Raw genomic sequence first — 26431 nt, 5'->3', positions numbered from 1 at the left:
AGAATGGAGGCGGATGGAAGGTCTTGGGACCTCAAAAAAACACTTTCACCTAGAAACTCCATTCACAGTTCAAAAAATCCACCTTACTGTGGACATACATGCTTGAGATTTTTTATTTTGAAATCATTTGTAGTTTTGGAGATATTTAACTTTAAGCGCCCCATTCATTGTCGATGCGGCAATGGACATTTAAAGGCAGGCTTACAACTACATACTTATGCCTAGTAACCTCATTCATACTTTAAAATGTTCGTCTTACTTCAGAGGCTCTATACAACTACAGTAGGTTGGTGCCTTGCATGGTTTCCTCCGCCATCGGTGTGTGAATGGGTGAATGTGTAGTACATCGTACAGCGATTTGAAGGGCCGGAAAGACTATAAAGGCGTTAAATGCATAAATGCAGTCCATTTACCTGTGCACAAGATGTAACAATATAAAACAACCTTGAACCATGAGTTTAAGTAGCAAAAACATTGAATCCACAAGCTCACAACGCATAGCGACAGAATGTGAGCTTATAGATCTGCCATTTTTAAATATTTTTTAAAGCGAAAGTGGTCAAGTGTGTCTGTGGGTTTAAAAAATATTTAACCAATGAAAAGAGCTCGTGACTAAATACTACATTGGATACATTGGAACACAGGTTATTTTTCCCCATTTCCTGAAAACGAAACAGTTTTAGACATGCAAGGTTTCTGTTTCACGGCTTGATAATGCTGAGGAGCCCACAAGGACAAGAAGACCACTTCATTCTGTTGTTGATTGCAGTCTGTTTCTGTAGCCCCCACCACCACTTTCGACCTGAAGCCTGTTTGAAGTGATCGGTCATGGCGCTGTTGACTTGCTGCTTTGTAGCATGTACGTGTAGTCCCAATGGCTTCTGCAATGAAAAAACAAAACAAAAAACATCAACAGCAAATATAGATGTTGCGTAGTACAGACAAGAAAAAATGTCTTTGTGACTATACATCTTATCAATCACATGTGTACACTGTGAAGAAGCAATCAACAGATAACTCTTCCACTGACAGAATGGATGGCTGTCTCTCTTTTTAAAATATTTTTGGGGTCTTTTTCTGCCTTTATTGATAGGAAAGTAGACTTGACAGGAAACGGGGAGAGAGATGGGGGGTGACACACAGCAAAGGACCACTAGGCCAGCGGGCGCCCCTGTGGCTGTCTTCCTTAAGGCGCTCTTCCCATGTTGTAAAACAAAAAAGGCTTGCACACTGTGGGCTCCTGTTGCAAAGTGCTTCATTGTACCCGAGTGCTGCTGTGACGTTTCAGGCTTTCGCCATTCTCCCGTTTAAGGAGAAGAGCATTAATATGACCACCTCGTCATGGAAGCCTCCCAATATGGTGTTATATACAGTGGTTCTCAACCTTTTCAGGCTGTGACCCCCCAAAATGATCATATTTGAACTGGGGACCCCCTCACCCTGATAAGCACTTGGAATGTAAGGAGTTGAGGCATTCAATTTAGTTTCACTCGGTTCCACAGATAAATATTGTGAAAATAGCAGATCTACAAGCTCACAATGCCTTGCGTTGCGAGGAGTTGTGAGCTTGTAGATATTCGGCTATTTGACAATTTGGCCAATGTTTAGCCCGTTTATGGTATAGTTTGATGCAGTAATGGTTTTATTTATTTTCTCTCTTTTTTTTAGGTATTATTCAAAACGGTCTTAAAAGTCCTTAAATTGTCACTTCACTGTCATCTGAGGACCCCCCCAAAATCATGTGGGGTCCCCCCTGGGGATCCCGACCCACAGGTTGAGAACCACTGATATACACCAATATGGTGTTATTTAAAGCCTTGCATCTCTTCGATGCCATCACTGCAACACCAAATCCATTATGCCGAAAATAGCTGATCTACAAGCTCACAACACGTTGCAACGCGACATGTTGTGAGCTATAGATCGACTTTCACAGATGGTTTGTCTATTATGACGTGTCCAGAATAGGGACTATAGGGTTAATGTGGCTAAAATGTACCTTGTGCAGTCTTCACTCTTTGCTGTAAAGGAATATGGCCCCAATGTTAAATACAAAATACAGTTTAACACTTTCCAGCTCTACAGATTGTTAGCCCTGTGCCGTTTTCTTCAAGAGGGCCTAGAGCATATTTAGTTTTTGGCCTGATAATGCATGTGAGAAAACAAACAAAAACAGTCAACATAAACAATATTTGAATCTATACATATAGATAGATACCTTGTGCTTGTTCTGGCTCTTGATGTGCAGTAGAGAGTACTTTCAAGATCTACAGCGGAAAACACAATGAAATAAATTCAATGTTATGTGGTTTGACATTTATACTTATAGCTGCTGTAAAGATTGACATTACCATTTTGATTAATTGAATACATTTCTGGTGTCAAGCTTAGAACACTTGTCTAGGACCAGTTGCAAATTGCAGACAGGTGCTCTTTATGGCGGTTTTGAAGGAGGGTACGGAGTCTCACTTTTTGATGGGTGTTGGTAGGGCATTCCACACTTTGGTGGCATAACAGAACAAATTTAACCCCAAGTTTGTACCGAATCTGGGTTGAACGAGTTCAGTGGAGCTCCTTCTGGTGTTGGGCCTGCATGTGTCTCTCACGTTGTTGAAGCAGTTAGACAGGTACAGTACATGGGCTCAATGATCCCTTGAATATCTTGAAGACCAGGCCCATTGCAAGTTGCTGTACTCTGTCCTCTACCCTGAGCCATCCCATGCTATAGTATAATGAGCAGGGGTTAGGCGAGTCCTAGGTGTGAGGTTTAGTAGTAACCTGATCAGTTTGTTTTGGGAGGTCTGAAGTTTTGCTTTTGTTTTAATGCCTTTGAGGTACTAGTGTACCATGAGGTGCATGCATGGTCATAAAATGGGCTTGCTTCAGGGGATTAGGGACTACTAGACCATACCCGGTCGACGCATCCGTGGGGGGATATGCGCACATGATCTGGCAACCCGGGAGGCGACATTGTTTGACACATAAACGCTAATAAGAAGCTGAGATTTGATGAAATTGACAAATGGGCTTCACAGTTAAGTTCAGATGGTAATGGTCAATGGCTGTGTGCAAAATCAGAGCAATTGGTCCAGCCACTGAGGAGAACCGGGTAGCTTCACTCACTCACCTACCACTACAGACAGAGGTTACTAGAATTATAGTAGGATGAGTTAATCAACATAGCCTTTCTTTAAGTATACCTGGTGTGGAGAGGGGCTGTCAACAGCACAACAGTGACATGCTGGCATGGCTAGCATGTTACCTAGAGAGGATAATTATTACAAATGTACAGTGGAACAGATACGTCTTCAGCTATAAAGAGGACACCATTGAATAAAAAGAAATCAAAATTAAAAACTCACATTCAGGTTGTTGGGATACAAGTCTCAGAAATGTCTGGTGTTGGCTGAGCTGCTTAAAAAGATGGGAGGCCTCGAGTCCTGTTCCCGACGATCTTTACTGCACGTCTCTCACTTTTTTTTCCTGTCCTTCTCCACTATACCTATAAATTAAGTCAGAAAAGACCCAAAAGAAATCTTTTAAAAAAGATGGGAAAAGAAAAATGGAACACTTGGCAATACAACAAAAGTTTACAATTTGATGTGTCAATATAAGTAGTCAGTGTAGTATAGACCAATTATTTGTTAACAAACATTGACACTGGACGCACAGGTGACTACTTCATGTAATCAATTCCCAACAGATCACCAAATCCGCTGTTTTGGGGTGCGCTGGTTTTAGTTCATTCAACCCCCTCTTGTGTGTTGGCTAGTGAGGTGCGTCCTAGTGAGACATATGTACTTCACCCCGCAACGGTATTGCGCGCCGAGAACAGCTGACATACAAGCTCACAACCACGTCGCGGATGAGACTGTTGTGAGCTTGGAGGTCTGCTGTTCTCAGACGTTCTCTGCGCACGACACCTTCGCGGGACGGACGGGTTGCAGCTGCGTGAGCAAGAGCAGGTTCTGGTGCCATGATTATAGAGCGCTCCCTCCATTCTTATGACAGCCACTGGAGGTGGGGTTTGGGGGACAACTGTTTTGAATTGCTATTATTGTTTACACACAACAGAAACCAAGGATTATATATTTCAAGAGCGAGAGATCACAGTAAAAATCCTAAGCATTCTTTCTCCATACTGGGAGAAAAACAGCATCTGAAAGTTTGATGGGATGCATTTTTACACGTGAGACTGTGACCACTTTTACATCGCATCTTATGAGCGGTGGGGTTCAGTTGGTGCCGGCCTGCGTGCGCATACTGGTTCTTATTAGTGTGACGTAGTCTGTTAAGGCGTCTATATAGTCGCTGGTGAAGTCTAGGGTGGTGAAGTCTGGTGTAATATAATGAAAGACACGTACCATATGCACAGCATACTTTCTCAGCCTGGATCCCTCGTGCCCTGTGGTCGCCGGTCGCTGGCTGTATGTCCGTGGTCTTGTCTGGTCATGTGTCTCATTCGTAGTTCATAGGTCACAGAATCAGTCCCAGCAGCCATCAGCCAAAAATCTAAAGGCACCAAGCATGACACACAATAACAGTTTTAACAGATAATACCTAGTTCTGTACCAGTACCAATCTCCTCCTTTTTTCCCCATTATTTTTTGCATTTTTCAATTATATGAAATTATATGAAACATGACAACAGTATGGCTCTTGTGTTAAAAAAGAAGCCTATAAACAAACCAACACAGAGCAGATAGACATCACATAAAAATACATACACAACATAATAATAATAAAAATAAAAAACATTTATTTATCATTCAATTTGTTCAAGAATCATCTCCAACATGTTAGGTTAGTACACACACACCTCTCTCTCAAGGCCAAATATATACACACAGTGACCCTCACTCTCCACGATAGCTTTCGTACAGAGTGAGGTTCCAAACAGGGCTAGGAGCATACTATAAGCCAGGGGTCTTCAACAGGGGGTACGGGACCCCTAGGGGGTCCTCAGAGTTACTACAGGGGGTCCGCCAAATCTTTGTGTTATGATTTTTTTAACCTTAACCACTTGAACCCTAGCATCCCTTCTCTGAGGAGAACTTTAGCCAAAAATAGCAGATCTACAAGCTGGCGTTGTGAGCTTGTAGATCGGCTATTTTTGGCAAAGAGGTATAGGTGTAGAGGGGATAAAAGAGCAGACCAAGTAAACAAAAAAAGTATAATCTGAAATCAATTTTATACGATATAGAGGGGGTCCCTGCTTCATCTCTCCCTCAGCTAGGGGGTCCTTGGCCTGAAAACGTTGAAGACCCCTGCTATAAGCTGAGCCTGCCACTCTTTTCCTCATATGTACACTACAATGTGTCATTTTGAACCATTATCTTAAAACATAAGCTGTCAATGAGTCGAATATTAAATAGAAAAACATGTGTAGCCATAAACCAGGTACCACCCTGTGTAGTGTCTAGTCTAGCGTGACGTAGGCTACTTTACTAACAGAACTGAAGTTTTCAGCTCAATATAACCTAAAAAATAATAACATATTTGACATATCATCGATGAAATTATGAAGTTTAGAACATATCCTAACCATTTCTAGTGCATAACTGTGATGTTTTACGTTACAAACCTGTTTTAAACAGCTGAAATGAGGAGAAACTACGGTCGGCCGGAGAAACTGTTGTTGTATCACCAGCAGCTGGCCTCTGACGAGCAGCTTAGTAGTACAGTGGGAGTGGTTCTCAGCTCCTCCCTAGACTGGTGACGCGAGGTTAGCGCCTCCCTGTGGCGTGGCAGGCAAGTGAGGTCCCCTGGACCCCACTTTGAAAACCACTGCTTTACACACGTCCACTACAGATTCTGCAGACTAACTCACTCATAAACAATTAGTTAATTAGCCTTTGTCTTTATATTCATAATCAATTCTGTGTTTAAGTGTATTGCTCTTATTTTGTTTGAACTCTGAGCCAGGTTCACACTCTTGATTAAAAATGCTAGTTTTGGTCTTCTGAAATTGATAAATGACTTTAAGATATGACAATAACAAATATGTGTTTTGATAACATTAAACATCCCTCTGTTTGCTCTCCAACCATCTGTTGCCTTTTTTTTTTTTCAACAGATGTTTTTTAACAATAACTTAAAACTCAAAAAAGTTGTGTCATAATGAACCCTGATCATCAGTGAATCTAGTAGATTCAGTCATTCTGTCAGGGGGAGAGGTGTTTGCTGTAGACTTTCAACTTTTGACCTGCCACCTCTCACTTAAACTTCAAATATTACCTTGGGTTTCTAGTTAGTGTGAAAAGCCTGGTGGCGCAAGAGAAAAGGAGAGGCCTTACAAACGGAAGGTTGGGGGTTTGAATCTTGGTCCTGGTAAATCTCTATCTTTGCTCTTTTTAAGGCGAGGAGCGTGGAATCAGCCCGCCTCCCTCCTCACGCCCTCTTTTAGCTCCGGTAGGAGGGGGAGGAGCATGGGTAAAGCCCACCTCCAGTGGAAGGTTAATACATTTACATACTAAGCAAAGACATTTTTGTTGTGTGTCATTGACATTATTAGTATTATAGCTGACTTATTTGTTATTTTTTTGACCACTGTTTCATGTTTTTTTATTGAGGCACTTTGAAGTTTTGTATTGATTGTTGTTTTAGTTGTTTGAGATATTTTGTTTGAGTGGTCTTTTGTATTAGGTGAGCTTTGAACCCTGAACCTTTGGTTTATAAACCGCTGATTCATCTATTGAGCCACGCTGGCATAGAAGATGCAATTGGGAATGTAATACTTAACTCACCTTTCACAATTTAGATGGAAAGTGAAATATACTCTTTAGGAGCTTTGAACCCAGAACCATCGGATTTGAAACCCCTGAGTTATCATTTGAGCCATGCTAGCATGGAAGAAGCAATCGGGAATGTAATACTTAACTCACCTTTCACAATTTAGATGGAAAGTGGAAAATGCTCTTTGGAAGCTTTGAACCCAGAACCCTCGGATTTGAAACCCCTGAGTTATCATTTGAGCCATGCTAGCATGGAAGAAGCAATCGGGAATGTAATAGTTACAGTAACTCACCTTTCACAATTTAGATGGAAAGTGAAAAATGCTCTTTGGGAGCTTTGAACCCAGAACACTCGGATTTGAAACCCATGACTTATCATTTGAGCCATGCTAGCATGGAAGAAGCAATCGGGAATGTAATAGTTAACTCACCTTTCACAATTTAGATGGAAAGTGAAAAATGCTCTTTGGGATCTTTCAACCCAGAACGCTCGGATTTGAAACCCCTGAGTTATCATTTGAGCCATGCTAGCATGGAAGAAGCAATCGGGAATGTAATAGTTAACTCACCTTTCACAATTTAGATGGAAAGTGAAAAATGCTCTTTGGGAGCTTTGAACCCAGAACCCTCAGATTTGAAACCCCTGAGTTATCATTTGAGCCATGCTAGCATGGAAGAAGCAATTGAAATGCTAGCATGGAAGAAGCAATCGGGAATGTAATAGTTAACTCACCTTTCACAATTTAGATGGAAAGTGAAAAACGCTCTTTGGGAGCTTTGAACCCAGAACCCTCAGATTTGAAACCCCTGAGTTATCATTTGAGCCATGCTAGCATGGAAGAAGCAATCGAAATGTAATAGTTAACTCACCTTTTACAATTTAGATGGAAAGTGAAAAATGCTCTTTGGGAGCTTTGAACCCAGAACCCTCAGATTTGAAACCCCTGAGTTATCATTTGAGCCACACTAACATAGGAGATGCGAACGGGAATGTAATACTTAACTCACTTTTCACAAACATTTCACCATTGTGTCACTACCGAAACGAAAGTTGGTCACTACCGAAACGAAAGTTAAATCCGAAAAAATCACTAAGTGTGGAGGCCAAACTCGTCCCCCCAAAAACCTGTTAGGAGTACGTTTCAGGCAATTTAGAGTTGATTGGTAGTACTTTGTAGTGACTTAACTTTCGTTTCGGTAGTGACCAACTTTTGTTTCGGTAGTGCTAGCATGGAAGAAGCAATCGGGAATGTAATAGTTAACTCACCTTTCACAATTTAGATGGAAAGTGAAAAATTCTCTTTGGGAGCTTTCAACCCAGAACCCTCGGATTTGAAACCCCTGAGTTATCATTTGAGCCACACTAACATCGGAGATGCGAACGGGAATGTAATACTTAACTCACTTTTCATAAATTAGATGGAAAGTGAAAAATGTTCTTCTGGAGTTTTGAACCCAGAATATTCAGATTATGAACCTCTGATTTATCATTTGAGCCATGGTTTGTACTCCTGACTCATGTGCCATGCTAGAATCCAACATGCAATTGAGAATGTAATAATTAACTAAGAATCTGATACTTTTTAGAATTTAGATGGAGGGTGAATTTTTTTCTTCTGGAGTTTTGGCCCTTAAACTTTCTGTTTATAAACCACTGATTTAATGTTTGGGCTGTTTGCTCTCAATGAAAGAGTAAATCTGGGTGCAGAGAAAAATGTTCCAACAGATGTTTTTTAACAATAACTGTTGTGTTTTCTTGTTGTGTTCCTTGTTTCTTAGTTATACTAGGTGTTTTACAATACAGTTGTGTTTCTTTACATATTTTAGTAATATATCTTCTTAGTTCTAGTTTTAATTTACACTTGTTTACCTTTTGTTTTGTAGTGATGTCTGAGTGTTTCCTGTTTGCTGCTACCTGTCTTGTCTCACCATGTCATTTGCAAATGTTGTTCACCTGTGTCTTGTTTAGCCCTAGCCAATCGTGTGTTGATTGTCCATAGATAAGCACCTGTGTCTCCAATGTGTTTCTGTTTGCCCTTCACTGCCAGTCTGTTTGTTGTATGTAGTTGCCTATGAGTATCTTAGTGTTTGATCTAGTCTCCTTGATTCAGTGTATGTAGGCTTTCTTCTTGCTTTTACAAGTGAAACTTACAAGTGCCCGCCTAGTCCTTCACGTGCTCCTTGTGTTCCCTGGTTTTTGTCATAATAAAAACAAGAAAACTCCTTGTATCTGAACTAGTCTGCCTTGGTCTTTCTGTCCTGCACTCCCTCCTGACTCGCATAGTGACAGCAGTCTTCATTACTTTTGGAGTCTCTCATTCTCCCCTCTCACATTTTGTCTTGTTTGTCTTTTGGTTTGCATCCATCATCCAACTCCTTACTTCTAAGACATTTTAATTTCAATGACCCCCATATCTCTGAGAGTGTACAAATGGACCATTAGGGGTCCATTTGGTTCCATTTTGTACACTCTCGGGAGTTACAGAAATGTAAGGGGACATTCAGAACCCCCTCAAGAAACCATGAGGGTCCCCTGGACCCCACTTTGAAAACCACTGCTTTACACACATCCACTACAGATTCTGCAGACTAACTCACTCATAAACAATTAGTTAATTAGCCTTTGTCTTTATATTCATAATCAATTCTGTGTTTAAGTGTATTGCTCTTATTTTGTTTGAACTCTGAGCCAGGTTCACACTCTTGATTAAAACTGCTAGTTTTGGTCTTCTGAAATTGATAAATGACTTTAAGATATGACAATAACAAATATGTGTTTTGATAACATTAAACATCCCTCTGTTTGCTCTCCAACCATCTGTTGCCTTTTTTTTTTTTCAACAGATGGTTTTTAACAATAACCTCAATAACAATAAAACTCAAAAAAGTTGTGTCATAATGAACCCTGATCATCAGTGAATTTAGTAGATTCAGTCATTCTGTGAGGGGGAGAGGTGTTTGCTGTAGACTTTCAACTTTTGACCTGCCACCTCTCCCTTAAACTTCAAATATTACCTGAAGTTTCTAATTAGTGTGAAAAGCCTGGTGGCGCAAGAGAAAAGGAGAGGCCTCGCAGGCGGAAGGTTGGGGGTTTGAATCTTGGTCCTGGTAAATCTCTATCTTTGCTCTTTTTAAGGCGAGGAGCGTGGAATCAGCCCGCCTCCCTCCTCACGCCCTCTTTTAGCTCCGGTAGGAGGGGGAGGAGCATGGGTAAAGCCCACCTCCAGTGGGAGGAGCTTAATAAATGTACATACTAAGCAAAGACATTTTTGTTGTATGTCATTGACATTATTAGTATTATAGCTGACTTATTTGTTATTTTTTTGACCACTGTTTCATGTTTTTTTATTGAGGCACTTTGAAGTTTTGTATTGATCCTTGTTTTGGTTGTTTGAGATATTTTGTATTAGTTGTTGGAGTGGTCTTTTGTATTAATTGAGCTTTGAACCCTGAACCTTTGGTTTATAAACCCCTGATTCATCTATTGAGCCACGCTGGCATAGAAGATGCAATTGGGAATGTAATACTTAACTCACCTTTCACAATTCAGATGGAAAGTGAAAAATGCTCTTTGGGAGCTTTGAACCCAGAACCTTTGGATTATAAACCCCTGATTTATCATTTGAGCCATGTTAGCATGGAAAAAGAAATTGGAAATGTAATAGTTAACTCACCTTTCACAATTTAGATGGAAAGTGAAAAATGCTCTTTGGGAGCTTTGAACCCAGAACCTTTGGATTATAAACCCCCAATTCATCTATTGAGCCACACTGGCATAGAAGATGCAATTGGGAATGTAATAAATTTAACTCACATTTTACAATTTAGATGGAAAGTGAAAAATGCTCTTTGGGAGCTTTGTACCCAGAACTTTTGGATTATAAACCCCCAATTCATCTATTGAGCCACGCTGAGATAAGAGATGCAACCGGGAATGTAATAGTTAACTCACCTTTCACAATTTAGATGGAAAGTCAAAAATTGTCATTGGGAGCTTTGAACCCAGAACCTTTGGATTATAAACCCCTGATTCATCTATTGAGCCATGCTGACATAGGAGATGCAATCGGGAATGTAATAGTTAACTCACCGTTCACAATTTAGATGGAGAGTGAAAAACTTTAGGAGTTTTGAACCCTTAACAACCAGCTTATAAATCAGTGATTTATCTCACATGCTAGCTGGCATGAAAGATGCAACTGGGAATGTAATACTTAACTCGTCTTTTAGAATTCAGATGGAAAGTGAAAAATATTCTTTGGGAGTTTTGAACCCAGAACCTTCAGTTTATAAACCCCTGATTTATTGTTTGAGCCATGGTTTGTACTCCCAAGGCAAGTGCCATGCTAGGATCCAACATGCAATTGAGAATGTAATGATTGACGGAGAGTGAATTTTTTCCTTCTGGAGTTTTGGTCCTTAAACTTTCTGTTTATAAACCCTTGATTCATCATTTGAGCCATGGTTTGTACTCCTGACTCACATGCCATGCTAGCATGGAAGATGGAATTGAGGGTGTAATAATTAACTACGAATGTGATACTTAACCCACCTTTTAGAATTTAGATGGAAAGTGAAAAAGTTCTTTAGGAGTTTTGAACCTTTGACCAACGGTTTATAAATCACTGATTTATCTCACATGCTAGCTGGCATGGAAGACCCAATTGATAATGTATTACTTCACCCGCCTTTGAGAATTTAGACGGAGAGTGACTTCTTTTCTTGTGAGTTTTGGCCCTTAAACTTTCTGTTTATAAACCACTGATTTAACGTTTGAGCCACACTGGCATTGAAGATGCAACCGAGAATGTAACATTTAACCCACCTTTTAGAATTTAGATGATACTGTTCTTCATGAGGTTTGATCCCTGAACCTTTTATTTATAAAATCCTGAATAATACCTCGAGCCACACTAACATGGAAAACTCACGTAAGAATGCAATACTTAACCAACCTCTTTGATTTTAGATTGAGAGTGAAAAATTATATTAAGGATTTTCAAACCCTAAACCTTCAGCTAATAAATCCCAGGTATATCTCCTGAGCCACACTGATATGGAAGATGCAACTCTATATAATGACACTTAGATATGACAATAACTGATTTGTAACGGAGCCTACGGGCTACGGGATCGGTGGTGCTTTTTTATTTATTTTTTTAATTTTATTTTATTTTTTTCAATTTTCGATACGGCACATTTCAGTGTAACACCACCGGAAGCGGAAGTATTCTTCGCCGGATATTTTCGTTGCCATCCGACTCCATTCTAAAGCGGACACTAAAATGGCATTTTCTCTTTGTAGTTTTTCCTCCTCGCTGATCACTGTTTAACATAAACCGTTCTAACTACAACATGGATGCCCCGTTTGACACGTGGTCTTCAGTGGTAGAAGCAGGGAGATCTCCGCTATGTTTACAAACAGCGCAGAGCTCAATCTCATGGATTTTAACAAGGTCTATGGCAACGTGAAAAAAACAAAAAACAACAATAAAACGTTGGCACTGGTGAGTACATTATGAGATTAACCTCTGGCATGGAATGTGTTAAACATCCCTCTGTTTGCTCTCAATGAAAGAGTAATTCTGGGTGCAGAGAAAAATGTTCCAATAGATGTTTTTTAACAAAAACTGTTGTTTTCTTGTTGTGTTCCTTGTTTCTTAGTTATACTTACTTATCGTGTGTTGATTGTCCATATATAAGCACCTGTGTCGCCAATGTTTTTCTGTTTGCCCTTCACTGCCAGTCTGTTTGTTGTATGCAGGGCCGGCCCTAGGATTTTCGTGGCCCTAAGCAAGATTTTTTTTGAAGAAAATGTTCTTCAGCAGTTTGAACCTTAAACCTTGGGTTTTGTAAACCCCTGTCATATCGCCTGTGCCACAAAGGCATGGACGATACTTGATAGAATGTAGATGGTGTGCAAAAATGTTCCTTACCAGTTTTGAAACCACTGTCACATAGCTTATGCTACAAAGGGAAGATACACGTGAGAACCAATTAGTTAACCTTATTAGAGAGTTTAGATGCCTTTCAGAGTTTAGATGGAGTGCAAAAAAGTTACTTGAGAATTACAAACCCTAAACCTTTGATTTGTAACCCATGTCACATCTTTTGTGCTACAAAGGCATGGATGGAACATTTGTGTGAGAACCGAATGCTTAAACTTTTAGAGTTTAGATGGAGTGCGAAATTGTCAGTTTTGAACCCTAAACCTTCAGATTATAAAGCACCGTCACATTGATTGTGCTACAAAGGTATGAAAGATACATGTGAGAACCAAATAGTTAACATTTTAGAGTTCAGATGGAGTGCCAAAATGTTCCTTCGGACCCTAAATGTTTGGTTTATAAAGCTGTGTCATACTGCCTGTGCCAACAAAGGTATAGAACATTCAGTATATGTGAGAACCAAACCCCTTTAGTTTAGATGGAGAGCGAAAATGTTCCAAAGCAGCTTTGAACCCTAAACCTTCAATGTATAAAGCAATATCATATTACCTGCACCACAAAGGCATGGAAGACGTATGTGAGCCATAGTTAACCTTTCGGTTCAGATGACCTTTTAGTGTTAGCTTTGAACCCTAACATTTCTTTTCAGAAACGCCTTGTCACATTGCTTGTGCCACAAAGGCATGGAAGATTCATCTTTTTAAGCAAGTTGAAATAATGGTAAAACATTTCGGTGACACCAATTGTCATTTTTGCCATCATCTTACAATAAATGCACCGAATATTTGCATCGTTCCCGGGTAGGCCGGTACCCAACGAGGCACCGGTCTAGTTCCGCTAAATATTCGATCAATATTGAATCAAACCAGACATTTTAGACTAGGTCCTCAAAAACTATGAAGTATGCAAGTAACTTATGTATAAACAAGTATGTTTATTTTCTGATTTTGTCCCTTTTAAATTTAACCTAACCATATGTGAAAGCCATATATTTTTTTCACTCAACTGATTAACACAATACGTTTTGCCTTAATAACTGTCAATAACGTTTCACCTTAATAACTTAACTGTCACACACACGTTATTTTGCATCTTAACAATTTCAACAATTACTACATGGTGGTTTGGACAAAATCGGTGGTAGTAGTAGTAGCAAAGTGTCTTGCAAAAGAAAAAGAATGTGGCCTATTTGAGAAGTTGTACAAATTTTGATTGCATGACCTACGATTCAACGTGAATCGGCAGATGAACAAAACAATTAAAAAACGCCAGATGAACACAGCATCCATTCAACCCCAAATTGTAATCGCAACAACCAGTAGGCAACACATCAACAATTAGAGATTTTGAGACATTAAGTCATTTATTAGCATTAACATTGTTTACCTGAATTGTGCATAATTCATGATGACTAGGATACCAGTAAAGAAACAGCAGTTTGATTAAGTTCTACAGTGACAGGATGTCCTGCCCACAGAACCATGGAACAAGACCCTCTCAAACCCCACAGTGGTAGAAGAGTACAGCTAGTTATACTGCCATTAGGCAGACAACTAATAAACAGACCAACGATTTTGAGGTATGTTATTACAATATAAATATAGCAACATAACATAATACTGAAATTGGTCGAGTGGAAAAACCACTGAATAAAGCATGTTCCATCATATCTTTCTTTGGAGTCTCTGGATGAAAATATTGTATTCCCTTGTAACACAAGGGTTAATTATTTTTAGTTCGGAAATCAGAGCACGTCCATGTTTACTGCATTCTCAGAAACATATATAGATATACCATAGATATACCATCCTGGATGAACATCATTGACGTATCTTACAAACAACAAAAATGTCACAATAAAATGTTTAAACCTTTTTGTCTAGAAAATATATATTTACAATTATAAATAACTATAAAGATTAGGATGGAAATACCGTCTATAATTTGTTTCTGATAAATTGTGGTAAGTTGATATAGAACAGTGAGAAAAGAAAAAAAGACACAGACATACAGCAACAAAAGAAAGTTAAGAAAATGTAGTCCATCCCTGCAAAACATTTTAGCGATCACCACCTCTAAGTGAAGAGCGACTCCTCATTTTGTGCAAGTTAAACTCTTTGACAATCCAGTGATAAATGACCATCACCTGTCAATCTGTCCTTCTCGATTGTTGTTCCAAGAACCCTTTCTCTGTCTCCACTTCCTGCCCTGGTCTCTTTGTTGAGCTCTAACATAGCCAGGAGGTGGGGACCCACTGTGGCTCTGTGTCCAGCTTCTCGATGAGCCTCCTCAGATCGTGGAAGGCTGTGTCTGGGTCCACGTTCACAATGGCCGCGTCAAACAGATGGCCAAAGTTCTGCTCCATCTCGCGGGCCTTCTCGATGACGTCCTTCAGCTCCTCGGGCTGCACGTGAGTAGGATTCAGAAGGGGCAGGAGGGTGAGCAGTGGTGGAAAAAAAATACTCAAATGTTTTACTTATGTAAAAGTATAAATACTGCAATGTAGAGATACTCTGTTACAAGTAAAAGTCCGTAATTCAAAATGTACTTGAGTAAAAGTATAAAAGTATTGGCATCAAAATGTAATAAAAGTACCAAAAGTTGAAGTACTCATTATGCAGAATGTCCCATTTCAAGGTTTCAAATGTATAAAAATCTTTGGAAAATAGCAGATCTACAAAGTCACAATGCGTCGCATCGCAAGCTCACAATGCGTCGCATCGCGACGCATTGTCGCATTGTGTAGATCTGCTATTGTGTAGATCTGCTATTTTCAAATGGCCGAAATGTATATAGGGCTGAAGTGTATGTATGTTTTGTAATAATAATCAAAATCTATAAAGTAACTAGTAACTAAAGTTTTCAAATAATTGTAGTGAAGTAAACGTACGATATTTGCCTTGGAAATTGGAAATACTCAAATAAAGTACAAATACCTCAAAATTTTACTTAAGTACAGTACTTGAGTTCCACCACTGAGGGTGAGACACAGCCAAACAATTTCTGGGATTACTATACTGTTATTAGAAACAAGACAATAAAGTCAAATTGTGTTTGACCTCCCTACTAATACATTTATGATGCATGCCATACAAAATAAAGAAATAAGAATTAATACGTTTACAGTTCAAAATAGGTACCTTTGGTGTTTTACCCTGCTGGGCCAGCAGAGTGCGCAGTCGTTCCTGTGAAGGAGGGGCGATGAAGATGACATATGGCTTGAGGTTGGAGGACCTCAACACCCGCAGCGACTAATAGGACATATGAATTTAAAGGAAAGAAATGAGAGAAGGAATGATGCTGTGCTTTCATGGATATCAAGTAATGTCACCAAAAACTATGATTTGCCTCACTAAAGTATCATTCATTATGAAGATTCTGGCGACAACTCATTTGTCTTGAGAGTACAGTAAGCTGACATAATAGTACATACTAGTCCATACCTGGGAATGTGTGCACTGAAAGTATTTGCAGACTTTGGGTTGTGTGTACACAGTACATGCTTATTTGCTTAGTGAAACTTTGGGAGAGGAGGCGGCCACTGTCATGTGCATGGAATGCATGGCATTGTTATTGCTGAACATCCCTAAACAAAGTAGTAGCAGTCATTGTAGCCTACCTTTCATATTTTGAGTGAGTGAGTGAGTGAGTGAGTGAGTGAGAGTGAGAGTGTGAGAGAGAGAGAGAGAGAGAGAGAGAGAGAGAGAGAGAGAGACGTTGCAACTCACGTTAGTTCGGTTTCTTTTATCTCCGAAATGCCAATTAAAATGTATCTTACAGCAAAATTGCATGTTGCATGTTAATGGCATTGCCATTGATTGAGCACACACACACACACAAACGGTACCGTGTGTGTGTGTGTGCGTGCGCGCGCGCGTGCGTCTGTGTACAAGTGCAGCTCCACTCGTTGTCATGAACAAAGAGAGAAAAGTTTTTGTCCGCATCCCTCAAACGCACATTGACACGTGCCAATGTTTGTGCGAGTGCTATGGAAAATGATATCCATAGTGGGCCTATAACAATAATATATTCCTAACAATAATAAACAGCTTGAATTTGGGAAAAGTGAAAAACAGGCCTCCTCACGGTCTGCATAATGATAATGGTCAATGCCCGTGTGCAAGTTCAGATCAATTGCTCAAGCCAGTGAGGAGGAAAATGCGAAAAAGAGTGTGACACTGAGACTGATTTTCCTTAATTATATGTAGGATAACATGAAATAAAGAAAATGAAAAAAAGGTTCAGAATGATGAAATGATGAAGTTTCTGTGTACAATATTTTTGAGAATCAATTACACTAAAGGCTGGGACAAAATACAGTTCAAATTTATGCTTGAAATGGCCTTTATCATAGAATCCATATCCACTCTAATAAAGATCTTCTTTAAGTTTGAAAACGCAGTTCTGAATAAAAGTGGCACTATGTCAACCAAGAATAAAAATAAATAGCACAGGAATTTAAAAAAAGTCCACTTCTTGGCTAAGCCAAATTATCTAAAATGTTTATATCTTGAAAACAATCTCTGAAAATATGATATCCCTGAAGACTGCAAAAATAACTTTTTTCTCTCATCTCTATTAGAGGGTTAGGTCATGAAGTCTTCTGTGAAGTTAAGGTGAGAATTACCGTAAGAGTTAGGTTTAGAACCAAACTAAGGTGAAAATTGTGAGTTTTCACTTTCCTGGTTTGACCGCAAAATACCAAACATGCAGAAACACACTCCTACCTCGGTGTGCAGGCAAAGCAGACAGATGCGTCCTGAGTTGACGACATGTCGGACAGAGTCGGTACTGGTGCCATACAGGTTCTTCTCGAACTCCCCCGACTCAATGAACTTCCCCGCGGCCAGGTCCGTTTCAAAGGCAGACCGGCTCACAAAGTGGTAGTCCCGACTGTTCCGCTCATGTATCCTTGGATTCCTGGTGGTGTCTGTAGGTGTTACAAGAACAACAAACAGTGAGTCAATATCCGACTTCATGTTCTGACATTTCGAGCTGTAGGCTAAATTGCACTGAGTGTCCTTCAGATGAAGAACCAAGTTGGCTTTGAGTTTGGACGTAACAGAAGTTTTATTTCTTCATTATCCAGAGACAGTACATCGGAGTAGTTTAATGTTGAGTGTGCATCTAGTGTAGATGAAGAAAGCAGTGGCTCATTGGGTACTTTGTAACTACACCTCCTGAAAGCCACGAACGGAAGTTGTCATCCGTTTGTCATTTCCATTCACGAAAACATATATAAAAATATATTTAAAATATATTTTTGTATGTCCATTTCTGCTAAGCAGCCAGCTATTATAATGCCTCGACTAATGTAATTTACAGTGGGACAAATTTATGCGACTGCAAAGACGAAACAGAAGTGGGGTGGGAGGTAGTTTTTTTAGTTTTTTCCGGCATTTTCCCTGTAGTGAAAACGTTGAAAGTCACTGTTCCGTATAACGGTGATCCCCTGATACACATAGAAGCAGGAGATCACGTGATCCCAAGATTTACTACTCCATCTACTTCCTGTTTAACGTCTTTGGGAAATCGGCTGTAAAAAAGCATGGGTTTAGTGACTCCAAAGCGCCACCTCGTGGTAGTATTTGGAACTAAATTTACTGCGTAAGGTGAGTTAGCTGCATGGAGCAAATGAGACACGTGAGAGTCACCTGAGAAACAACAAACTCACTAGGCACCAACTGTATCTCGGCTCCTGTGTTTTCCTATGTATTTTTGGCGAGATATGCTATTTTTAACAACCCATAGCAAGCCAATGGGAGGTCGCGGAAGTACAGTGAAACCCTCCGTGATTAGCAACCATCAGGGGATTGATCAAACTGGAGATATTCTGTGACTACTTGAAAAGGTACAAATGTATTTACTTATTTATTTATTCTGGCAGTGAATGAGTTAATATAATTTTATAAGTGGCCGTTTAAAAAAAAAACAAGAACGATCGACTTAAGTTGACATTTCAAGATATGTCGTCTTGGATAGATTTTAGGCTAGAAGCAGAGCTGCCAACTCCACCTGTTAACCCCTGCGTCCCCGTGATAATGAGCGATTGAGAGAAAAGGAATGAGAAAACTTTGCTTCTCCTCTGTTCTTTCAATGGACTAAAGTTACAAGCCTGCCGGGCAAGTATTAAATACTATGTTGTTACAAATGAGGTGATAATGAAAACGGTCGCATTACCAGCACTTTTACTGCCAAGGAGGCCATGTGAAAACAGTCTCTCCCATTGCCATTCCCTACAATTGTTTTTGCCGGTAATATACTGGCACTGTAGTGAAAACACGGCTATAGTTTCAGCGCTAATTTTAGACTGTATGACTGAGGCATTTGAAAATTGTGTGAGTCAATAGTCTGTCTCGAGTACTTAACCCCTTACAGTATTGCTACGGCAATCTTGAATGGTTGCTTCTGCCGTTGATGTGTGAATGTAAGGCACATTGTAAAGCACTTTGGATAATGGTGCTATATGTAGACCATAAGCTTGTGCACTTCCAGGGGAAGTATAACAATACTATTTATACCGGTATCCATGCCTGGCTTTAACAATGAGTTCACTTACGTGGCAAAGCACCAGCAAACTTCTCCGGTTCAATGGATAGCAGCCTCCGCCGTAGATCATCCTGTCCGCCATTTGGAGGACCAATCAGGGAAATGGGACGCTTGCGATTGGCCGGCTGGTGGTAGAGGGCCATCTCCTCATAGGTCAGGATATCATCGTGGTCTGAGAAGAGAATTGGGGACGGTGTTTAAGATGTGATTACAGCAGTGGTTCCCAAACGGTGTGTCAAGACACACTGGTGTGCTAAGAGAACAGTCCAGACCGTGCCTTGGGATTTTACATACTACACTTAAAAAAGAAATAGCTAAAATAGCAGCTCAAGCAGACAACGCAATACATGAATGCGTGCCTTGAGATGTATTGCCTTGGGCACAAAACGTTTGAAAACCACTGCACTAATGTACAGACCGGGCAGGAGCATGGTCAGCCTTATTCAGAACATGATGATCAGATCTGTGTAAACTAAGGTAACATAGCTGAAAAAGAAGAAGGGGTATAGAAGAAAGAGGGGGTAGGACAACAAGAGGCAAGCAGTCAACATCCTCCCATCCTTCCAACATTGAGTAGATCTTATCTCAGCTGCCCATTATGTTGTATATACGGTATTAGTCAACCCCCCTCAATAACCCATTCCTGGAGCAACGTCATCATCGAAATCGATGGACAGCCATAAGCAGCAAAGTGTGTGTGTGTGTGTGTGTGTGTGTGTGTGTGTGTGTGTGTGTGTGTGTGTGTGTGTGTGTGTGTGTGTGTGTGTGTGTGTGTGTGTGTGTGTGTGTGTGTGTGTGTGTGTGTGCGTGCGTGCGTGCGTGCGTGCGTGCGTGCGTGCGTGCGTGCGTGCGTGCGTGTGTATCTTCCTCCTTTCGTTGTAAAGAGAAATTCTGCTGAGTATGCCAGCCATTTTCCAGCAATGCCCTGCTCCACATCAGTACAAACACACACATTTACCCCTGGGAGCTTCCCAGTGCATTTGATGTATTTTACTGTTGGCCACTGAACAGCTCCACGCGTGCGTGCGTGCGTGTGTGTGTGCAAGAGAGAGATAAAGAGGAGAGAACCAGTAACGCAACAGGTTCTATCAAGCTATAGACTCATGCTGGCCACCTGTTTGTGCCTCCTGTGATGCTGCATGTGAGGATGGGGCTAATCTGACTTGTGGCACACCATGTCTGGGAAGAATGCTGTGAGAGTGACATGGCTTACTAACAACGGCAGTGTGTGTGTGTGTGTGTGTGTGTGTGTGTGTGTGGGGGGGGAGCTTCTCAACTCAGAATCACTGACAGATAAGGTGTCAGAGTGAAAAGACCTAGATTTAGCCTTCATCTATGCATGGTGGGGTTTTACTGAGCACGCATGCTGTACCAACACCTCTCTTCATGTTCACACAGTTGTTGTTCATTCACCTTCAGCGAGAGCTGCCCCAGTATAACCAGTCTTCCACTCCTATGTGGGACAGGGTTAGGAGCAGCTTCACTGCGGCAGATTTGCTGTTGCTCAGCCGTTCACAGAAGGTGCATTTATCCAAACTGAGGACCATCTGGGCTGGGTTGCACAAACGTAACTTCAGTCATAAGTTAGGGAGTATAGTCCCTACCAGAGGTAAGGTAACTGCTAGTTAGTTTGTAACTACAATCTGTTGCACCAGGAACATGTATGGAATAACTTAGCTAGTAGTAGAATTATACTATTTAAAAAGTAATGTATAGTTACATAAAATTACATATGATTCATCCAATCCAATGAACACTGGATTCCCCTGTAAACACAGAGTGAACAGAGAGATACAGGCAAGAACTCACTTCCTTGACATCCGATATGCAGAGCAATATTAATGCTAACCTGTGTGCTGCCACAACTACAGTACACAGGCCAAAAAAGCCACGTCACAAAAAAGCCACAGCTGACATGCAAACTCCGAAAATATTCTAACAGGCACTTGACACGACTAGTGAACGAAGGGGCTTAAAACAAAGGCAACCACGCAGTCTGTCTCCCAACTTCTGAAATAAATCCTACAACTAGAAGAATTTCCCCTCCTGGACAAAGGAGGTCATCAAGCAAAGCCATCACTAGGGGAACCACCCGTGTGTTTATTATGAAAGTACGCTAAACTCAAGACCGGGACGAGATGTTACGGAAGGCCATCCAAGACCCCTCTCATACAGAAGAAAGTAGCTATTGATTTTCCCTGACTACACTGCTGCTGTGAAGACGAGCAGCCCTGCATTCGAGGAGGTGAAAAAGAATCACTCTACAGAGCCACGTTTGGACAGCGTTGCCCTGCTACACTACTGATTGTCTCCGCCAGGCCGATAGGCATGGCGAGAGAGTATGTTTTACCCTCCGTCCGTCCGTCCGTCCGTCCGTCCGTGTGTGTGTGTGTCCGTCCGTCCTTCTGTCTGCGATCAGCTAATCTCCGCCACCGTTGGCCCAGTCGCTGTGAAACTGCACACACACACTCCCTGGATGCCACAGCAGAACCTCTGCCCCACATTTTTCAGATCAGCCTGTCATAGCGCCACCATGAGGCCGACTTTTGCAAAACACATTTTTTAATGTTACTCCTACAGATTTTCTCCAAATAACACACAAATCGGTACACAGTATCTCTATAGCCATGTGATCAACACGGATCTGTCCGATTTTCCATATTCCATCCTGATTGGCTAAGATTGGCTTCCAAAGTTAGCAGGATTGGTTCATTTTGAACAAAATGCCTCAAATCATGAATGCAGCATGCACTTTCCGTGCAATTTTCCACGTACATTCCCACTTGGCCCAGGAAGAAATGTCACTTGAAAACTTTCAAATCAGCCTCATGGTGGCGCTATAACAGGCCGATTCACGTTTTTAGCTATAACTGCACCGATCTGCGTGCAACTTTGCATGCACACTCCTTAGAGGCCAAGGAAAAACCTCTGCCGTGCATTTTTCACATATGCCTTTTAGAGCACCACCAGGAGGCTGAGTTTTGAAAAACAATTTTTTTGCTCTTATTCCTTCAGATTCTGTTCAAAAATCACGCAAATCGGTACCCAGTCTCTCTATAGTCATGTGATCAAGATGGATGTGTCCGATACTTCATATTCTATCCTACTTGGCTAACTTTGGCTTCTAAAGTTTGCAGGATAGGTCCGTTTTGATCAAAATTCCTCAAATCATGAACGCAGTGTGCGATTTCTGTGAAATTTTGCACATACATTCCCACTAGGCCGAGGAAGAAATGCCACCCTTTTCACATTGGCCTGTTATAGCGCCACCAGCTGGTCTGATTTAGCAAACCACATTTTTGGAACAAAATGCCTCAACTCATGAATGCAGTGTCCGATTGCCGTGCAAGGCCTCAGAAGAAATGGCACCCTTTTCACATTGGCCTATTATAGCGCCACCAGGAGGCCATAATAACCTAGCCGACCAGGCGGAGACTTTTTCTAGTTTTCTCTGTACTCTGTAGAAGTTTGTTTTTGTTTGTCTTCCCCTAGTCCTGTGCATGCCGTTCATCCAGAGTCAAAGGGAGCCAATTGGTGCAGCCAACCTGCTGCAGGGGTTTCATTATGTAGTCCTCAGCCCTAAAAGGTTTGTTTTATTGTTGTGATTGCATGCACCTCTTTTCACGGTGGTGTTCCTCCTTCGTTCTGTTTGCTGTGTGTGTTTCTAGGCTTGTGGTTCTAGGCTTAGGTGGGTAGCCTATTCTTCAGCTTAGCTCCATAGCTTAGCTTCCCCCTGTAAAAGGGTTGTCGCCCACTGGCCAGCTGACTCAAGCTTTGTAGCACATTTACTGTGGTTTTCGATTACTGCTGCAAGGTCTATTTACCTGTACTCGAGTCAGATAACTGATCTGTCATGAAGAAGCTAATTTGGGCTACATTTATGTTATTATTATTTTATAGTTTTGTTTCTTGGACATGACTGACTAATACTATTCTCGTGTCTATTGGATATACCCAGCCTTTCTAGCTGTGGTTTTTCATTATGTTGTTTACAATTTACCTTTTCTATTGACTCATTATGCTAGTTTTGCTACTCCTCCGCTGCGTAAAATGTTTCCTCTTTGACATTAGAGTTTTGGTTGTGTTGTTTGTGGCCTGTGAAGTCTGACTGCGAATATCCCAGTTATTCTAATCTAATGTGACGTTTATATACATTTTGTGTGGAAACCCTTGCTGACAGGCACCCTTGACTAACCTGTAGAAGTCACTAGTGAAGCAAAAAGAACGCCATCCCTGTCCGCCTTCCCTCCCACAAACATGGACAATTGTACCCCTGCGCTACCTGAGCACCCTCTAACATCTTCTGTATCCACTCGGCTACAACCACCATCATCACAGCCAGACAAAAGGGAGAAGACGTGACGAGAACTTACCCATATTTCTGTTGAAGTTATATGAGGTCTTCTTCTTGTGTTTCTTGCTCTTTTTTACTTGCCAAAGCTTCCCTGCAGTAGTGATAAGTGGGGAGGAAAAGGATTTAGCTTTAAAAGTGAGGATTATCATTTCACTTTGTAAAGACACTCTAGTCACTTTGACAGGAGAACTCAGTGTGCAAGTGAAAGGTTCATGAACCTGAAAATGTGTTACATGTGTATGATGCGAGCATATGCAGGGTGTGCACGAGTTTTAACGTTATCCTCTTACCTTGCTGCTCCCGACTCCTGTCCGTCAGGGTATTCTTCAAGGTCTCTCTCTGCTGCTGGAAGCTCTTCCCTATGAAAAGGAAAAGAGCGACAAAGAGAGACTGATCAATGAAGAGAACACTTCCTACGCATTTTTCTAAATACCGTGGCCTCTAGTTAGACAGCAGTGATGTCCATGTTTAGCTGCATTGCCATTGGTGGGTCTATAAATTTGAGACACAGCAGTGGTACCAGTACAGCCTGGTGCTAGCAGATTAAAAAGCCCAATGAAAAGGGACAACCTACACTAAGAACATTGGTTAAATATGTCTGTCATTACAGCGGAATATTGCTGTCAGAATCAGTTTTAATATCACTTCCACAATACACACTAGGCATACAGGGGAGCAAAATACCGTTCTCCACAACTCATGGTGCTTCACATTTAAAAACAATAGACGCATTAAAAAGAGGCGAGGCCGTTAAAAACATTAAAAAGTAGAGAGAGCAGACAACATTGATAAAACAATAAGTGCTGATGCATTCAAAGTACAATATAGATAAAGTGCTATTCATCCCTCAAGATGTTAGTTTTGGGGGAAATATGTGGCGAGCGTTCAGGGTTCTGATGGTTTGGGAGAAGAAGCTGTTGGATGACCTGCTGGTGCTTCCCCTAAGCTCTTGATGGCTGAGATCACAATAATGTATTTTAATTGGTGAGAGTGTGTGTGTGTGTGTGTGTGTGTGTGTGTGTGTGTGTGTGTGTAGAGGTAGACAGGCAACAAGTCTTTCATGTCTATTGTTGATGAGCCTGGTAGTCATGTGCATTTATATTTATCTGTCTATTCTGTCTGAAACAGATGCAATTAAATGAAGGCTTCAACACAGCCAGTCATAGTAGGATAGTAGTAGACAGTGTCCTCAATCTAACCAGGACCTGGGTCAAATAGTAGATACTGTACTATTACTAATTCATTACAGTATTTGTTGGCATTTGTTTCAATCTGCTTCTTGTACCAGATTGATGGCAGTTACTGTGATCATTAGTATCCAGTAAGTTGCTAATCAGTCACAAAATACTTTCTAAGGAGGCTTTTATGTATCGTAAAAGATGCAATAAAAATGCCAGCATTGTTGAATTCTGTCTATGATAATTTTGTGCATTTTACAAGGTTCACGGTAGATCGTTACTGAGTGACATCTTAGCGCCTTACACCACAAATATAACTGTTGAACATAAATGTAAATAAATACATGTAAATAAAACATGGGCTTAGGTTATTTAATATAACATTTACATTCATTTTATAGTTTCTAGATATAGTTCACTGGCTGTAAACAAACGCGGTATAACGTGTCCTTTAATAATACAATGAGCCATGCATACATATATAATTGACATGGGTCTAACTGTTACCTGGAATGAGTCCAGCAAGGGGTTGGTTGTCCTCATCCCCATCCCTGTAGGCCTGCCACCAGCTGGGGTCATCCTGGCTGATGACGTGGAGGATGTCTCCCTTCTGGAAGGACAGGCCTAGCTCCCGACAGGGCACAAAGGGGTCATCTGAGGGGTCATAGTCGAAGTAGGCTCTGACATGCATCTGACAACACAGAGGGTTAGCAGTGTCAAGGTCGGCCATCGCATGCCTGCACACATGTATGCAGACACTCCCAATCCCGCCCGCCCGCCCGCCCGCCCACCCACCCACCCACCCACCCACCCACCCACCCACCCACACACACACACACACACACACACACACACACACACACACACACACACACACACACACACACACACACACACACACACACACACACACACACACACACACCATTAAGAGAGACTTACCACAGTCTGTCTGTGAGGGGGAGGTTTAGTCTGAGAGCTGGGGATGAGGACGAAAGTCAGCGTGCCGTGCATTTGTTGCTGCGGAGGAGAGGGTGTGACATGAATTGTCAGTGGAACACTAACGGTTTTAACTGGGACTTGGAAGTCACTGTGTCCCCATCTTATAATTATTGTATCATACGGTACAACACAGTACAATGTCAGGGATGACATTTCCATATCTAAATATAATTGTGATTACGCTTACTTCTGGGCTGGTAAATCTATTTTTGCAACATTTCATTGTAGTAGATCACTGTTTATAACTTAGCTTAATATGTTATAACATCTTTGTCATCATTACGGGGGAGTCACTGCTATAGTCCTCTCACCAGTAGATCGTGGACGTCATTGACATGTTTCCCACGGACGGGAATACCGTTGATCTCTAGGATCTCATCTCCCTCGCTGAGGAGGCCACTGCGCTCCGCCACCCCGCCTTTCACCACCCGGCTTACCACCACGCTGTCCACGTCATTACGTACTGTTGCACCCTGAGTCACACACGTGCACAAAGACACAGGCGCACACACACACACGCAAGTACGCACGCACGCACGCACACACACAGATATGTGTCACATATGATCATCCAGAGAAAGAGTTATACTGAATAGTTTCCACATAACTATAGCAGACTGTAGTGACAAAGTAGAACGAGACCTAAATAGTCTTGGTACAGAAAAA

The 26431-nt window shown here is 41.2% G+C and overlaps 1 protein-coding gene and 1 long non-coding RNA gene across 3 annotated transcripts in view; both read right to left on the bottom strand.

Moving 5' to 3' along the window:
• Positions 1-220: 220 nt before the first annotated feature.
• On the bottom strand, positions 221-5661 carry LOC311063564. Its single transcript, XR_014602608.1, has 5 exons — positions 5585-5661; positions 4365-4512; positions 3363-3502; positions 2219-2267; positions 221-881 (listed from the first exon to the last, which is right to left on the bottom strand). It is a non-coding gene; the product is annotated as an uncharacterized lncRNA (long non-coding RNA).
• Positions 5662-14046: 8385 nt separating this feature from the next.
• pals1b (protein associated with LIN7 1, MAGUK p55 family member b) overlaps positions 14047-26431 on the bottom strand; it is a 29847-nt gene continuing 17462 nt past the window's right edge. For both annotated transcript variants that reach the window (XM_084082531.1, XM_084082532.1), the window contains exons 6-14: positions 26077-26238; positions 25706-25783; positions 25271-25454; positions 23876-23944; positions 23605-23676; positions 19242-19403; positions 17410-17612; positions 15823-15933; positions 14047-15086 (exon numbers count right to left, since the gene is read on the bottom strand). In XM_084082531.1, the coding sequence (XP_083938657.1) occupies positions 14910-15086; positions 15823-15933; positions 17410-17612; positions 19242-19403; positions 23605-23676; positions 23876-23944; positions 25271-25454; positions 25706-25783; positions 26077-26238 (1218 nt within the window). In that variant the 3' untranslated portion in view covers positions 14047-14909. The remainder of the gene's footprint in view (positions 15087-15822; positions 15934-17409; positions 17613-19241; positions 19404-23604; positions 23677-23875; positions 23945-25270; positions 25455-25705; positions 25784-26076; positions 26239-26431) is intronic.

The sequence above is a fragment of the Gymnoscopelus microlampas genome (assembly GCF_963454915.1).
Source record: "Gymnoscopelus microlampas genome assembly, chromosome: 16".
Lineage (NCBI taxonomy): Eukaryota > Metazoa > Chordata > Actinopteri > Myctophiformes > Myctophidae > Gymnoscopelus > Gymnoscopelus microlampas.
Note: the sequence above shows the minus strand (reverse complement) of the source record. Positions and strands in the feature narration are given on the sequence as shown.